The sequence below is a fragment of the Piliocolobus tephrosceles genome, chromosome 13 (genome assembly GCF_002776525.5).
Source record: "Piliocolobus tephrosceles isolate RC106 chromosome 13, ASM277652v3, whole genome shotgun sequence".
NCBI classification, from domain to species: Eukaryota; Metazoa; Chordata; class Mammalia; order Primates; family Cercopithecidae; genus Piliocolobus; species Piliocolobus tephrosceles.
The window spans coordinates 99,948,729-99,966,875 of NC_045446.1; the positions used below are offsets into that span (position 1 = coordinate 99,948,729).

General features: G+C 37.4%; 1 protein-coding gene across 4 annotated transcripts in view; it reads right to left on the minus strand.

Moving 5' to 3' along the window:
* RDX (radixin) overlaps positions 1–18,147 on the minus strand; it is a 95,320-nt gene that overhangs the window by 30,656 nt on the left and 46,517 nt on the right. For 3 of the 4 annotated variants that reach the window (XM_023208200.1, XM_023208201.1, XM_023208203.1), the window contains 4 exons: positions 15,025–15,155; positions 4,718–4,878; positions 3,379–3,471; positions 486–728 (listed from right to left, as the gene is read on the minus strand). The exons of the other annotated variant lie outside the window; for it this stretch is intronic. In XM_023208200.1, coding sequence (XP_023063968.1) covers positions 486–728; positions 3,379–3,471; positions 4,718–4,878; positions 15,025–15,155 — 628 coding nt within the window. The remainder of the gene's footprint in view (positions 1–485; positions 729–3,378; positions 3,472–4,717; positions 4,879–15,024; positions 15,156–18,147) is intronic. 4 annotated transcript variants of the gene reach the window in all.

Here is an 18,147-nt window from a genome sequence, read left to right on the forward strand (position 1 = left end):
ATTACAAGCTCATACCATCATACCCAGCTAATTTTTGTATTTTTGGTAGAGGCAGAGTTTCACCATGTTGCCCAGGCTGGTCTTGAACTCCTGGCCTCAAGCGATTCACCTGCCTCGGCCTCCCAGAGTGCTGGGATTACAGGTATGAGCCACTGCGCCTGGCCCTCAACATACATATTACTGATTAAAAACTAAATTCATTTGTTTTTCAACACAACATTACAATACTTTATACCTTTTAAAATGGGTCAAGCTGTAATTAAATAACTCACTAATTAAGGTCTGTTTATTCAAAGCTAACAGGTATTTGCTAATGGGTTCACACAATGGAAGAAATGAAATAACGACTATAGGCCAAATACCCACAAACAAATCACAAGGCCAGTCAGTATTAAAACTTCTATGTTCTTTTTAATAAGTTTGTCTAAGATGGGGAAAATGCAAACTATATTTCAAATGTGCATACAACTGCAAATTTTAAATACCTGAAGTTGCTTCTTAACACGCTCATTTTTCTGTGTTTCTGTTACACGTTCTTCCTCGCTTCTATGGTTCATTACCCCTTCATTTGATAATTCAGCACTAGCCTCAGCATTATTCTCATCATGTTCATCATGTTCGTTTTCTGTTGGAGGAATGACTGGTGGTGGTGGAGGTGGAGGGGGCGCAGACATCACAGTTTTTAACTCTTCTTTGGTCTTTTCCAAGTCTTCCTGGGCTGCAAAAGCCTGAACATTAAAAATACGTTTATGAGCAACTTACTTCAAAAATTAGTAATTAAAACAATCAAGTTATACTGCTTTTTTAACAGAAACTATATTTCAAGGTAATGAAATAAGCCCTATTTATGAAAGCTCTATTTTCATAAAAGAATAACAGGTAAAGGAGAAAATCAAAAGCATTATTATGCAAAGCCTATTAGAATTACTAATTCTGCAAGCTTCAAGTCAGTGACAGGTTAAAAGAAAAACAAGCATACATGCAAAAAAAGAAGTACTAATTCTGGCAAGAATTATCAACTGTTTGCTAAAATTGTTGTGCAAATAGCTGATGAGAAATGGATATTCGTATAATGCCGAAGAATCCCACACCCAATAGATTTTATTTGAGCCACAAGGGGAAAATGTAACCGAAAAATGGAGGAATGAGACTGTCGTTACTCAAATCCAATGATCACTAACAAATACTAATGGTGAGTTAACTAGATACTGTCTTCTGATACGATACAATCTGAAATATCTAACATCACCAATTATTTGGGTGATCGTATTATCTTGGTTTACCTGGAAAAGTCCTGTTACACTGTTGTCCGGGTGTAACTATGAACAATATCCCCTTTTTCTCAAAAGTGCTCCAGTTTAGATGTTAAATTATATGGAATTCTCACCTCTGATGCACTGAGTCAAAAACATTTAATTTGAATTCCCCAGGTTCTAGATCTAACTTCTGGTTCACAGGAAATACTGGAGTTAAAGGATAAGGTCAATGACATAAGGAAGGAACTAAACAAATACAGGAGCTGGGACATTCTGTAGGTCCCTTCAATAAATCAAAATAATACAAAGAGAAACTGCCCTCCATTAAAAGAGACTTACAGCAAATAGAGATAATGCAAAGTCCTCTGAACACTTGTCTGGCAAATTAGCTATGAGACTTTTTGGGAAATTCTGAATATAGCCTAATATTCTATGAGATGAAAATACACTAAAATGAAACAGTACATACAGTAAGATTTCATGTTGAATATATAAACAGGAAGTATCCTGGAAGGATATGTACTAAGGTTTTGCAGTACTGCCCCTAATTTATGGGAATACAATTGTCTTTTGTGTGCATTTCCTAATTTTCTATAATTCACAGACTTGACATCTGTAATATGCTAATTTTTTTAAAGTTTACGTGTCTCTAAATTTCACAAATCATCCCTAAAAGGGATCTAAAAAATTCTAATAACAAAGTAGAGTAACTGGGAAATTAACAGTGGAATTCCTTTTGTAGTTTTATTTATATACAACTAATTTTCAATACATCTAAAACTTCCCAATGAAATTTAAACTGCTACTTACTTAAAATTTACCTAAGAGTAAAAGAAACCTTATGATTTACTTAAGAGTAAAAGAAAACTGTTTTCTGTATAAGTACATTTTATTGTAGAAAAATCATCTTCTAAAACTAAATATCATCTTTGGGTATATCTTTTCATTTAAGAGTTACTGTCATTTGAATTAAACTCTCATTATCTTATAGTCCCCCATCCCTCCAACCAAAGCCTGATTTTACAACTGTGTGCTACTTTAGACAATAGTGGTTTCATCTACTTAGGACTCATATTAGAAATCTCAGTATCAGCTGCGCACAGTGGCTTACACCTATAATCCCAGCACTTTGGGGGCTGAGAGGGGAGGGCTGCTTAAGGCCAGCAGTTCGAGACCAACCTGGGCTACACCACAAGACCTCCATTCTCAACAAAAATAAAAATGATGGCGCATGCCTGTAGTCTCAGCTACTGCAGAGGCTGAGGTGGGAGGAGCCCTTGAGCCCAGGAGTTCAAGGCTGCAATGAACTATGATTGTACCACTGCACTCCAGCCTGGGACACAGAGTAAGAGCATGTCTCTAAAAAAATAAAAATAATTCAACTTCATATCCAATCACTGGTTGCCACGTCCTTTTGTGTCTACCACAAAATGTCTCTTATCTCTTCCCATTCCTCTTTATTCTCATTTCCACATCCTCAGTTTGGGTCTTTATCTCTTAAGTATCCAGTATCCCAATCCTTTCTTCACACTGATCACTACATGGTTTTTAGAAAATCATATCTGATCATGTTACAATCCTGTTTTGAAATCTTCTAAGCCCCAAGTCAATCGATACTCCCACTGCCTTGCTGTAGCAGTGCATTTATTTAAAGCCCTTCACAATTCCCTATTATCTAACTTGAGGGCCACATCTTCCAACATTTCTGAACAACACGAAGTTTCGGCTGCTTATTGGTTATCCTCAAATCTATTACATACATTCATACTTCCTATACTCATTCAGTTCCCTCTGTCTGGAATGGCCACCTCTTCAGTCTCTAACTATTCCCAATCTTACGTCCCAATCTTTCGTACCCCCAAAATGTAATTCATTATTCAAGACCGAGCTTAAATGTATATGGGTCTCCCAACAACTCTCTGGTCCCTACAGAAATTAATCACCTCTTCTGTGTTCCCAAAATACTTGGTTTATATCTGTAGATAAATATTTACAATACACATACACAAGTATTTTTCCCACTCTAAATTATGACAGGAACTTATATTCATCTCTATAAAGTCAGCATAATCCTGGGTACAAAAGCTATTCAATAAAAGCTAGTAAATGAACAAATGATTACTTTGTGTTGCCATTCAGTAGCTTCCTCTTCCTTTTTCTTCTTGGCTTCTTCTAGAAGTGCAATCTTGGCAGTGAATTCAGCAAGTTCTGCTGCCTAAAGTAAACAATATAATTCCAAGATTAACATATTTTGAATAATCTTGTAAGTCAACAAAGCTTTAATGTACATGCTTAGGCTGTTTATGTTTTTCTTAGACAGTCTTCCATTTAAAAAAATACAGTATTTCGTAAGATCTCAAATAGCTTATTTACAATAAGTCCTTGAAGTAATGAGCTAAGGAGGAGACAAAATTAAAAGATTACTATTATTCTACAGACAAGCAGTTAATCCTGCTTTCAGTAGCAGGAACTTAAAATGTGTAACTTAAAAGCTTTTTAAAAAAAACTTTCATCAATAAACTATTTGTTAAAGTCTACAAAAGAGAAAATATATTTATATAATGCTATATACTTTAAATGGCACTTTGTCAAATCATCTCATTTAATTCCCCAATAATCCTAACAGGTAGTATAATTTCTTTTTTTTTCCCAGACGGAGTGTCGCTCTGTCATCCAGGCTGGAGCCCAGTGGCACGATCTCAGCTCACTGCAAACTCCGCCTGCTGGGTTCAGGCAATACTCCTGCCTCAGCCTCCCAAAGTAACTGGGATTACAGGTGTGCACCACTGTGCCTGGCTAATTTTGTATTTTTAGTAGAGACAGGGTTTTGCTATGTTGGTCAGGGTGGTCTTGAACTCCTGACCTCAGGTGATCCGCCTGCCTCAGCCTCCCAAAATGCTGGGATTACAGTCATGAGCCACTGCACCCGGCCATCATTCCTCTTTTCAAAGGGAGGGAACTGAGGCTCAGAAAGACCCAAAGACACACACATAGCAAGTAGCATGTGTGAACTAATATTTAAATCCAGGATCTTTTAAGTAACATGCTTATACCTCGTTATTTGCAAGTCCACTACATAAACAAAAAACCCCAACCAATTATGGCCTATAGTTACCTCATAGGAACTATAACATATTATATTAATTTATCTAAAGCAAAAGATGCCAACTGACTTATTGTGGAACCTGTCCAATGTCAAAGTGAATCAGAACCTTTGGCTGACAATAGACTCCATTTACAAATAATCTACAGAAAAATATCTTATTCTTTTGTATTTTTAGGTTTTTGTTTAGGCAGAAACAAAATTTTTAGGTTTTTGTCCATACTTTGTTATTAAGCTACATGTTATTTTCGGCTTGCTTTCCAGAAAGCACAAAATGGTTGCTTTTTGTTTTTTCTTTTTAGAGGGTTCACTCTATGCTTTTACTTAAACTTTTTTCTCTAAGAAGACAGTTCCTTACTAGCTGCTCCTGATTCTTCATCTGGTCGGCAGCTTGTTTTGCTATGGCAGACTTCGCCTCTTCAGCAGCTCGACGCTCTTTTTCAAGCCGTTCTGCTTCTTCTTTTGCTCGTTTTCGTTCTTGATCCAGTTCTAGAGCTTTTCGAGTCTGTTCTTCTAGTTCTGTGAAATATGTGTATTCCCCCCAACAGTGATTAATTCCAAACATTCTCATTATCAAAAGAAGCTAAAATAGTAGCAAGAAATCAAATCTGTTCAGTTTCCAAAAATTAGCATACATGTAAATACATATGTACCTCTTTGTTTTCTTGAGACAGGGTCTCGCTCTGTTGCCCAGGCTGGAGTGCAGTGGCACAATCATAGCTCACTGCAGCCTCTAACTCATGGGCTCAAGCAATCCTCCCACCTCAGCCTCCCTAGTAGCTAGGACTATAGGCACTATACCTCATTTCTAATTTGGCAAAAGCCTAATAATTTTTGAAGAGAAATGAAAATCTTTGGCAATTCAAGTTATGTAAAAAGGCTACAAGCACATAACTTTATTTTATTTTTAAAAAATAATCTCTCCATCTAAAGTTTTGACCTCAGTAAACAAATTGCCATGTTTCAGAAATCTATAATACATTTTTAACACTTCCATTAAGTTTTTACTTACCTACACTAATAAGTAAATCCAAGAAATTAAGATTGAAAACAGTATTTACTGACTCAAAAATAGGAATTTTGATGTGAATCATATGAATTATTGAAAAATGTGAGTTACTGGTATATATCACTTCCTACAGCATGAAGATAAGTAATATTGGGAGATAAATAACATGAATTTTAATCCTTAAGTGTATAGATCACTAAATCAAATCTCTTTTCTTATTCCAATGAGTTGAACAGGAAAGGAAAATAAATTTTTAAGAGAGTTTAAAAGTTCTAACTTTAAATATTATTTTGACAATTATTTAAGCCCTGTGACAGAACACAACAGAATGTCACCTGCTAAGACAGTACAAGGTCCTACAAAGAATGATTCTCCCTTACTGTATACTAAGAAAATCTGTATGTCATGAAATTTGATAGCTAATTGTAACTTATGAGCTTTTACTTACTGTCCTTAATTTTGTTGGTCTTGATCAGAACTAGTTAAGTAATTGCAGTTAAGACTTGGAAGGTTTTAAGCCGGGTGTGGTGGCTCATGCCTGTAATCCCCAGCACTTTAGGAGACGGAAGTGGTGGGTGGATCACTTAAGGTCAGGAGTTTGAGACCAGACTGGCCAACCTGGTGAAGCCCCATCTCTACTAAAAATACAAAAATTAGCCAGGCGTGGTGGTGGGCGCCTGTAATCCCAGCTACTTGGGGAGGCTGACGCAGAAGAATCGCTTGAACCCAGGAGGCGGAGACTGCAGTGAGCCAAGGTTGCACCACTGCACTCCAGCCTGGGCAACAGAGCGAGACTGTCTCAAAAACTACAACAACAACAACAACAAAACAAAACACTTGGAAGGTTTTGAGAGGGTTGGAGAAGAATGACTCTTTGGTTAGGTTTTAAATTCTTAATAAAATAATACAAAAACCACAGCAATTAGGCAAACAAAAAAAAAAGAAGAGGAAGAGGAAGAAGGAAGAAAGAAAGAAAGGGTATCCAAAGTGGAAGGAAAGAAGTCAAATTAACATTATTTGCAGATAACATGATCTTATACCTAGAAAAACCTAAAGATCCCACCAAAAAAAAAAAAAAGACTGCTGGAACTGATAAATGAATTCAGTAAAGTTGCAGGTTGCAAAATCAACATTAAAAAATCAGGGCTGGGCATGGTGGCTCATGCCTGTAATCCCAGCACTTTCAAAGGGCAAGGTGGGAAGATTGCGTGGGCTAGGAGTTTGAGATCAGCCTGGTCAACAGAGTGAGGCACCATCTCTTCTTAAAAACTAAAATTAAAAAAAAATCAGTAGCCATTTATATACACCAACAGTAAACAATCTGAAAAACAAACCAAGAAAGCAATTCCATTTACAATAGCTTAAAAAAAAAAAAAAAAAAGTAAAACACCTAGGAATCAATCTACCCAAAGAAGTGAAAAAAGGACATTGGTCTAGGTAAAGGTTTTTTGTGTAAGATCTCAAAGGCACAGGTAAAGAGAGATAATGGGTATTGTATCAAGCTAAAAAGCTCTGTACGGCAAAGGAAACAACCAACAAAGTGAAGAGATAAACTAAAGAACAGAAGAAAGTGTCTACAAACTATCTAAAAAGGGACTAATAACCAGAATATATAAAGAGCTCAAACTCGATAGCAGAAAACCAAATAGTCTCATTTACAAATGGGCAAAACATCTGAACTGACACTTCTCAAAAGACGAACAAATGGCCAAAAGCTATATGAAAAAAATGTTAAACACTATAATCACAGAAATAGAAATCAAAACCACAATGAGATATAATCTCACCCCAGTCAAAATGGCTTGTATCAAAAAGACAGGCAAGGCTGGGCAAGGTGGCTCACACCTGTAAATCCCAGGACTTTGGAATTTTCAAAAATTAGCTGGGCATGGTGATGAATGTAATCCCAGCTACTTCGGTAGCAGAGGCTAAGAATCACTTGAACCCGGGAGGTGAAGGCTGCCTGGGCAATAGAGGAAGACTCTGTTTAAAAAAAAAAAAGGCAGTAACAGATGCTAGCAGGGATGTAGAGAAAAGGACACTCATACACTGTTGGTGAGAATGCAATTTAGTAAGGCCGCTTTGTAGCACACTATAGACAGTCCTCAAAAAACTAAAAATATGGAACTACCATAGTATCCAGCAATATCACTACTGGGTGTATATATCCAAAACAAAGGAAATCAATACATTGGAGATAGTTGTACTCCTATGTTTACTGCAGCACTATTCACAATGGCCAAAACATTAAGTCAACCTAAGTGCCCATCAATAAATGAATGGATAAAGAAAATGTGGTATATATACACTATGGAATACTATTCAGCCACAAAAATAAATGAAATCCTGTCATCTGCAGCAATATGGAACTGGAAGCCATTACGTTAAGTGAAATAAACCAAGCACAGAAAGACAACTATTGCATGTTCTCACTCATATGTCAGAGCTAAAAAGGTGGATCTCATAAAGATAAACAAACTGGTGGTTACCAAAGGCCAGGAAGTGGGTGGAGGGAACTGAAGGGAGGAAAAAAAGAATATAAATGTATTTATTACTACTGAACTGTATACTTAAAAATGGTAAAGATGGCTGGGCGTGGTGGCTCATGCCTGTACTCCCAGCAATTTGGGAGGCCGAGGTGGGCAGATCACCTCACGTCAGGAGTTCGAGACCAGCCTGGCCAACATGGCAAAACCCTGTATCTACTAAAAATACAAATAATTAGCCGGGCGTGGTGGCGGGTGCCTCTAACCCCAGCTATTCGGGAGGCTGAGGCAGGAGAAACACTGAAACCCAGGAGGCAGAGGTCGCAGTGAGCCAAGATAACACCACTGCACTCCAGCCTGGGCGACAGAGTGAGACTCTGTCTCAAAAAAAAAGAAAAAAGGAAAAAAAAAAGGGTAAAGATGTGTATATTTTGTATTATATATGTACATTTTACCTCAATAAAAAATAAATAATATAAAAATTCTATGTGGCCATTTGGCTATAAAATGTACACAGCACTGTATGTTACCATAGCTAAATTCTAGGATTACTCATTTTAGAATCTGCCTTCTAAAATTTAGACAATCAAGCTGGCCTATCAAACTTTTCTTTTTTTTTGAGATGGAGTCTCACTCTGTTGCCCAGGCTGGAGTACAGTGGCACAATCTCAGCTCACTGCAACCTCCACCTCCCAAGTTCAAGCAATTCTCCTGCCTCAGTCTCCTGAGTAGCTGGGATTACAGACGTGCGTCACCACACCCAGCTAATTTTTGTATTTTTAGTAGAGACGGGGTTTCACTATGTTTGCCGGGCTGGTCTCAAACTCCTGACCTCAGGTGATCCACCTGCCTTGGCCTCCCCAACTGCTGGGATTACAGGTGTGAGCCACTGCACCCAGCCTCAAACTTTTCTTATAATTAATTCTTTTCATCTGATTGACTGATATATAAAACAACACCCACAAAGCTCATGGTTTTATCTTCTGTCTAAACAAGCAAACAAATAACTAAATAATTGAAAGCAGGATCTCAAAGCAGTATCTGAACATCCATGTTCATAACAGCATTATTCACAATAACTAAAACACAGAAGCAACCTGAGTGCCCATCAACAGATACACAGGTAAGCAAAATGTAGTATACAAATAGAATATCATTCAGCCTTAAAGGAAGGAAATTCCGACATATGCTACAATGTGGATGAACCTTGAGGACATTATGTTCAGTGAAATAAGCCAGTCACAAAAAGACAAATACTGTATGATACCACTTATACAGGCAGAATACTCAAAATCATAAAGACAAAAAGTAGAATGGTGGTTGCCAGGGGTTGTGGGGAGTGGGGAAAGGGGGACTGTTTAATGGGTGCAGAGTTTTAGTTTTACAAGATGAAAAGAATTATGGAGCTGGATAGTGGTGATGGCTGCACAACATTCCCAATATATTTTGTATCAACGAACTACATTACTTAAAAAGGCAAAAAACTGGCCGGGCACGGTGGCTTACACCTGTAATCCCAGCACTTTGGGAAGCTGAGGTGGGCGGATCACATGAGGTCAGGAGTTTGAGAACAGCCTGGCCAACAAGGTGAAACCCTGTCTCTATACTAAAAATACAAAAATTAGCCAGACGCGGTAGCAGGTGCCTGTAATCCCAGCTACTTGGGAGGCTGAGGTAGGAGAATCACTTGAACCCGGGAGGCAGAGGTTGCAGTGACCCAAGATTGCACCATCACACTCCAGCCTGGGGGACAAGAGCAAGACTTTGTCTCAAAAAACAAAAAATAAAAATAAAAAAATTGTTTTAAAAGCCAAAAACCTCAATGCTTTATTTTCTCTCATAATAAAACATGATAAAAATTGTTTCTGTACTATGAAGCAAAAGAGGAATAAGTCTGGGTTACAAAGTTAAATTTTGAAACATTCCCCAATATTCATTTTTATCAGCTTTTTGTAATAAAGGTCCATTTGAAAAATGACAGATAAGGCATAGTATTTTGTGGTATATTAAGAATTGTATAAAAGTGTAAGTTTTAAAAAACATTTAAAATGAACTCTGAAAACATCAGGTCTACTCCAGTCTCTTCTAAAAAAGGAAGGTTTTTAACAGTCATGTATTCCATAAATGGTTTCTGCTGTTTCCTCTCCAATTAACTGAGTTAATACAGGAGTTAGCAAACTATGGCTCATGGAGTAAACCCAATCTAATGCTTTTTTTTTTTTTGGTAAATTAAGTTTTACTGGAACATAGCCACTCTCATTTGTTTAGGTATTATAGTACACGGCTGCTTTCACACTGCAATAGCAGAGCTGAATAGTTGGGACAGAGACCATGTGGTCTGAAAAGCATGACATACTTATCATCACTGGTAATCAAGAAAATAATTACAGACAGAGTATCCTAATCCAAAAATCTGAACTCCAAATTACTTCAAAATCCTAAATTTTTTGAGCATTTGCATGACACTCAAAGGGAATGCTTACTGACAGCATTTCAGATTTTGGAATCTTGAATGAGGGATGCTTAACCAGTAAGTATAATGCAAATATTCCCAAATTAAAAAAAAAAAAAAGAAACCTGAAATCTGAAACACCTCTGGTCCCAAGGATTTCAGATAAGGGTTACTCAACCTGTATATTCACTATATATGCACCAGAATGGCTAACAAAACCAAACCCTAACAATGAACTAGTGGAACAAGTGGTAAGGGCATAGAGCAAATGTACTTTCAATCATTAGTAACAGGAATAAAAACTGATCCATGGCTGGGTGCAGTGGCTCAGGCCTGTAATCCAGCAATTTCGGAGGCCAAGGTAGGCAGATCGTTTAAGGCCAGGAGTTGGAGACCAGCCTGGCCAACAAGGTATAACCCTGTCTCTACTAAAAATAGAAAAATTAGCCGAGTGTGGTGGTGCACACCTGTAATCCCAGCTACTCGGGAGGCTGAGTCATGGGAACTGCTTGAACCTCGGAGACTGAGGCTGCAGTGAACTGGGATCATGCCACTGCACTCCAGCCTGTGTGACAGAGCAAGACACTGTCTCAGAAAAAAAACAAAAGGGACACATGCAATATGCATGTCCAAAAAGCACATGGAAAGACACTCAACGTCACCAGGTATTAGAGATATGCAATAAAAACTAAGATACCACTTCACACCCATTAAGATTACTATAACCCAGAAGACAAACATTAACAAGTATTGGTGAAATGTGGAGAAATCAAACTTGCTGGTGGGAATGTAATATGGTACAGTCACTTTAGAAACCAATGTGGCAGTTCCTCAAAAAGTTAAACACAGTTACCTCACGACCCAGCAATTCCACTCCTTCGGTATACACCCGAAAGAAACGAAGACATATGAAAAACAAAAACCTACACAACAAATGTTCATAACAGCATTAGTCACCTTAGTCAAACAGTGGAAACAATCAAAAACATCAGATTTCAAACAAATAAAATATACCATATCCATAAAATGAGTTCGAGACCAGCCTGATCAACATGGTGAAACCCTGTCTCTACTAAATATACAAAAATTAGCTGGATGTGGTGGCGGGTGCCTGTAATTCCAGCTACTCAGGAGGCTGAGGCAGAAGAATTGCTTGAACCTGGGAGGTGGAGGTTGCAGTGAGCCGAGATCGTGCCATTTTGCACTCTAACCTGGGGCAACAGAGTGAGACTCCGTCTCAAAAAAAAAAAAAAAAAAAAGAAAAGAAAAATAGAGTAGAGTGCTGATAAATGCCACAATATGAACGAACCTTTAAAATGTTATATTAAACAAAAGAAGCCAGTCACAAAAGACCACATTTTGCATGATTCCATTCATATGATTGTCTAGAACAGACAAATCTTTAGAAAAAGATTAGTGGTTGTCTAGAGCAAAGGAAAGGGGTACTGAGAAGAAATGGGAGAGACTGCTAATGGGTATGGGATTTCTTTTTGGAATAATGAAAATGTTCTAAAATTGACTATAGTGATAGCTGTACAACTTTGTGAATACATTAAAAACCCTTAAAACCCTTAAACTACATACTTCAAATGGGTAATTACATGGTATGTAAATTATAAGCTATATCTCCACAAAGCTATTAGAAAACGATAAACAAAACTAAGCTCTATATGATGGTATAAGTCAGAATGACAGAAATCACATTTGAGGTTAAAAGAAAAAGAGAAAAGGAGACTCTGAGGGCAGATAATTTCTCTATCATGTTCAGGGCACTTATGGGAGTAAATTCACTTTGTAAAAACTGAGCCTCATACTTGAGAAATATGTATATTACTCTCTCTCTACTTCAATGATTTTTTTTTTTTTTTTTTTTGGAGACAGTCTTGTTCTGTCATCCAGGCAGAAGTGCAGTAGTGCAGTCTTGGCTCACTGTCAACTCTGCCTCCTGGGTTCAAGTGATTCTCCTGCCTCGGCCTCCCTAGTAGCTGGGACTACAGGCACCCACTAATTTTGTACTTTTAGTAGAGATGGGGTTTCACCATGTTGGCCAGGTTGGTCTTGAACTCCTGACTTCAAGTGATCTGACCGCCTCAGTCTCCTACAGTGCTGGGATTACAGGCATGAGACACCATGCCTGGCCAAACTTTTTTTTTAAAAAAATACAACTATAAGGCTGGGTGCAATGGCTCATGCCTATAATCCCAGCACTTTGGGACACCAATGCGGGAGAATCACTTGAGCCCAGGAGTTTGAGGCTACAGTAAGCCTTGATCACACCACTGCACTCCACCCCGTGCAACAGAAAAAGACCCGGATTAATTATGAGACCCTGATTAATCATTAATTAATGATTCACTTAAAATAATGACTTCAAATTTAAAAATTTAAATAAAATTACAGTAAGTATAAAAAAGTTCCTTCTTAAATAAAAAATTACAAATTGGTCTATTAAATCACGACTTAGATATGGCCAAAGTTACTGAATTTGTATGAGAATTAGCATAAATTACAAGACAATCGTGCAGACTTTAGGACAGCCTGGGCAAGCTTTATTAGAAGAAATTTTTTAAAAATTGGATGTCCTTTGCCTTAAGATGACTGATTTGAAATTATCTTGGTAGGAATGCTCTATATTCTTTCTTCTATTCTTTCTTCTTTATATTCTCTAGTGCTTCTTAACTTGTAAATCATTAACATTTTTATTATATACCCTAAATGAGATTGAAAGACTTAGTAAATAGCTATTTTCTCCAGAAAACATATCAATGATAAAGTGCCATGATTTAATATTTTCTTTAAAATCAGATCAGTAATGTTTTTAAACTTTAACATACTTCAGTACAATCCACATTTTTTACAGCATTCTTCCTCTAGGAGCATTGCCTATACTATTCACATGGCACTTAGCACACATTATCTCACTTTATTAATATGTTTATGTATGTATTTCTGTCAATTACAGGCTTTACTCCCATCTATGCTAAATCTTTGTATTCCTAGAATGCAGCACAAAGTAGGAACACTTCATAAATGTCTTTTCTGATCGATTTTTTAAAAAAGGTACCTAGGGTGGCAGAAACAGCACCAAGTGCAATTCAGGAAATGAGTTCTGCCCCTGAGTTGTGGTTTGAAAACAAATGCTTTACTACCCTTGGGCATTGAGCTGAATTAGTTTCTAGGGCTTTCATGGCTCTGAGAAGTGAGTCTTCCAATGAGTAAGAATAAAACCTAGGTTATTACTATTTATTCTCCTAGAAGTATTTTTCTAATCCTCTTTGGAAATGAAATGATCAATCAGCTTGTGCATTTATAGCAATTTTTGTGGCTTTCCCCTCTAGCTACTCTCCCTTACAATTATTCTACTCATTGCTCAAGAGTATGTCTCCACCACAGCAGGCTGGTGTTAGAAATCAAAATATATCTTAAATAAGACTAAAGACTGAGTATCCCTAATCCAAAAAATCTGAAATCTGAAATGCTCCAAAATCTAAAACTTTTTAAGCACCAACATGACATTCAAAGAATCCCAATACTTTAGGAGGCCGAGGCGGGTGGATCACTTGAAGTCAGGAGGTCAAGACCAGTCTGGCCAACATGGCGAAACCCTCTCTCTACTAAAAATACAAAAATTAGCTTGGCCTGGTGGAATACGCCTGTAATACCAGCTACTTGGGAGGCTCAGGCAGGAGAACAGTTTGAACCCGGAAGGCAGGGTTGCAGCGAGCCAAAATCATGCCACTGTACTTCAGCACGGATGACAGAGCAAGACTGTGTCTCTCAAAAAAAAAAGCTGAGATTTTGGATTTTCAGATTTGAAATGCTCAATAGGACAATGCAAACATCCCAAAATCGGAATACTTCTGTTCCCAAGCATTACACAAGGGATATTCAACCCGTGTTGGCTATTTCCAACAGAACTGAATAGCTTGTTTCACCAATTGCAGGAAAGCAGGTTATTAAATAGAGCTTTTATAAATAGTGTAGACTTCATGTTACCTCTGAGAGCTTGCTGCTTAGAGAGGAGAAAAACATTTTATTCATGCAATACTTTTTTTTCTTGCTTTCTCCACTATTTGCTGAGTGAAAGTAGTATATCCTAAAGTTACTTAATATAAACCACATATTATAAATCCAGTGTATCCTTTCTATATACAGTAGCACTTTGGTTATATATTGCCTAAGAAGTAAGTTCTTCCAAACATATTACCAAAAACAAACAAAAAAATAACACATCTCTGTGTTGTGTATTTTCTAGTAGAATAAAATAAAACCTTCAGGAACTGAGTTCCAAAAAAGTTCATATAGTCAGAATAGCTTAAATTACTTTAAATTACTTAAATGCCTTACTTATACAGCCATAAAGCATTGCATATTTTTGTTTAAATGCCGTAATGTATTGGATATGTGTTTTCTGTTTATAGAGCCCATATATACAGTCATTTACAATTATTTAAGAATACATATGAAAAATATTTGCATGTTTAAAATAAAAAACTAAGAAAAATATTTGCGTGTTTAAGAGAAACATCAGCACTATATTAAATGAATCTGTCTTAGTGAAACATGTTTATGAAGTGATTCTACTAAGTATTAATTTGGCAATTAAATACACAATTGTCCTATATAACAAATAAGGTATAAGAGTAGTAAAAAAAATACCACTATCTGATAACAAAGCAATAATAATTTTTAATCCATTCTCAAAAAGAAGCTTTTACCTTTCTGGGCTTTAATTGTCTGCTCTTCAATTTGCTTCAGACGTTCCATTAGCTCTTCCTTTTCACGTTCTATTCTTTCCTTTTCCTTTTCTGCTATTTCTCTTTTCTTCTTTTCATTCTCTAATTGTGCCCTTAAAAGGAATTGCAATTGCTGTTACAAATTAATAGAAATATTATTCATGTGATGGAATACTACTCTGCATAAAAAGGAACAAAATAATGTCTTCTGCAGCAACTTGGATGAAGGTGAAGGCCATGATTCTAAGTGAAGTAACTCAGAACACACAAATGCCATATGTTCACACTCATAAAGTGGAAGCAAAGCTATGAGGATGCAAAGACTGAGTAATATAATCAACTTTGGGGACTTGAGAGGGAATGGCTGGGAGTGGGGTGAGGGACAAAAGACTACATATTGGGTATAGTGTACACTGCTCAAGTGACAGGTGCGCTAAAATCTCAGAATTCACCATGATAGAACCCTCATGTAACCAGAAACCACCTATACTCCAAAAACTATTGAAATAAAATAGTAATAATTGGAAATATTATTCACGTGAACCCTAAGAACTGAATCGACTAAGAAGAAACGACAGCATAAATATTTTAACAGAGTTTTCACTGTATTATACTTGTGTTCAAAATAGTATATATAGTTAAAAGTACAGGACTACGACATACATACACTCATGTATGTATATAATGTGCTGGGTTCCAATGTATTACTTATTGTGCGTTCACAATAAAGACCACTGAGACTATTTTTTAAAAATATTAAAAACTTAGACATTTAGAAATATCTTCAAAAGATGAGTTTACAAAACTGCTAGTAAAGTATAACTGTCAAATATATCCCTGTGTATAGAACATGCTTATATGGCACACTTTAGTGGGGGAAAAATTAGATTTACCATTCGCATATGGGATGAACTCTGACAACAAATTAAATGTCAGCACCAAAAGAGTTAACCACACAGTTGCCATGCCCCCCAAAAATGCCATCTTTAGATTAACAGGAGCCCTCCACTGGGGAAATAATAAAGGACTGAAGGGAGCAAACAAAGGCACGTATCTTACAACAGGGAGGGCAACAATTTTCAATCATTAAAAACGAATTAATCCAAGTTAGTTTCTTGGGTAGTACCCATTTATGCCTAGATACAAGATGACAAATCAATTTCACATCCTTTCACAATTCCATTAGAATGATAGTAGGTGGCTAATGATCTCAAAAAATATCATCAGAGTTCAGTGGGAAAAATGCCTTGATCATTTAGCTGCATCTGCCATGGGCCTGATGAGAGTGTTTCTTTTAAATAATACTGCCAAATTCATTCATCAAACATCTACCAAGAGACTACCATGGGTCAGAATCTATGTTGGGGGCCAAAAATATAAACAGAAATAAAAGTCACACGGGGAAACTCTTATCAGACAATATTGTTTACTTAAGTTGAATCAATACTCAAATCACTACTTTAATAACTTAAAAAATCAGTTATGATTCCATCTCTGAAACTTATCTGAGTATGCTTTAATGTTCCACAAAAAGACAGCATTGCCAGCTGCTGTCAATTCTGAATTTCAAGCAAAAAACTCTGTAGTTTCTCAAGTTGCAGTCTCTGATAAACTTATTAGCAAAGTTTTGCTATCAAAGATTTCTCCCTTATTTATAAACCTAAATTTTAAAATTCCTGCAGCTCCTAGATACCCATTTTCCCCTAAAACAGAAAGAGAGCTCCCCTTTGGGGCAAACAAGTAGAGGTGTCACAAGTCAGCAAGAGGTCAGACACTGATGGTGACCTCCTAGTGCACCAACTCAAAACATGAAGGGTCACCACACCTCACTGCTAGTTTAATGAATCCTTCCACCATTTAGGAATCTAGAGAGGCTGGGCATGGTGGTTCATGCCTAAGATCCCACCACACTGGGAGGCAAAGGTGGGAAGACTGCTTGAGGTTAGGAGTTCAAGACTAGGGCAACATAGCGAGACCTCATCTCTTCTAAAAATAAGAATAAAAAATTAGCCAGGCATGGTGGTGTGTACCCATAGTCCTGGTTACTCAGGAGGCAAAGATGGGAGGATCACTTGTGCCCAGGAGGACAACGTTGCAGTGAGCTATGATCACGCCATTGTGCTCCAGCCTGGCAGGCAACTGAGCAAGACCCTGCCAAATAAAGAACAAAAAAACTAGGGCCTGGTGGTCATTCATGCAAGGGAAGCTCCATCTCTGTTCTGGAGTTCCCTATGCCTATGAGGTACTTTCTCAACAGCAAGGAGGAAGAGCCAATAACTATTCCTAACTCCAGTACTTGGGCTCACTCTGCAGGACATTCACCTCTTTCTCTTCATCCTATTTCAATTGATAAAGCATATACAGGCAAAGAGATTTAAGGAGTTACAAGCTTCCACACTTCTTGAAGACATGAGTTTAAGGGAAAATTTGTGTTTCCCAATCTCTCCGGGCAAAAGAAAGGCCTGGTGGCCCCCACAGCAGCTGCTGACCTTTCTGTGTTCTTCAGATAGCTAAAACATCAGGCTTTGTATGAAAGCTAAAGAAGCAAAAGCACAGTACTTTTCAAGTAATTGCTAGTATGGCCAAAAGCTATTCTTTTCCATGCCAGGTTGTCTGCCACCCTAGGATGTTGATTAGACTACCCAACCACTCCCCAGCCTCTATGCAATCACATCCAGTTGTGCCACAGTTCCCAAGCCAACTATCTTCCCCCTACTCCTTTCCCAAAGTCGCAAGACAATTCTCGAGGACTTACACTGCAAACCAGATCTCAACCAGAAGGCTACCATCATATTCCACCAACTAAGAGCCTTTCAGATCCAGCTCTGGCATATATGGCCCTTTCTGGAGATGGATGTGCTGGTTTTATTTACCTTTTCCCTACTGATGTTTCATTTGTTCTTCAGGGATGGAGGTGAAGGAGATATGGAAGCACAAAAAGAGAATCAAGATAATCTGGCTACATGCAAGTTGGCATTGGGAGGGGGTGGTGAATGGTCTTCCTATTGAAAAATGCAGTAAGTATACAGCAGATACTTAACCTGATAATAATATTTAAAACACGTTGTAGTTTACTGTACTCTGTGAGGCTCGTATCTCACATTT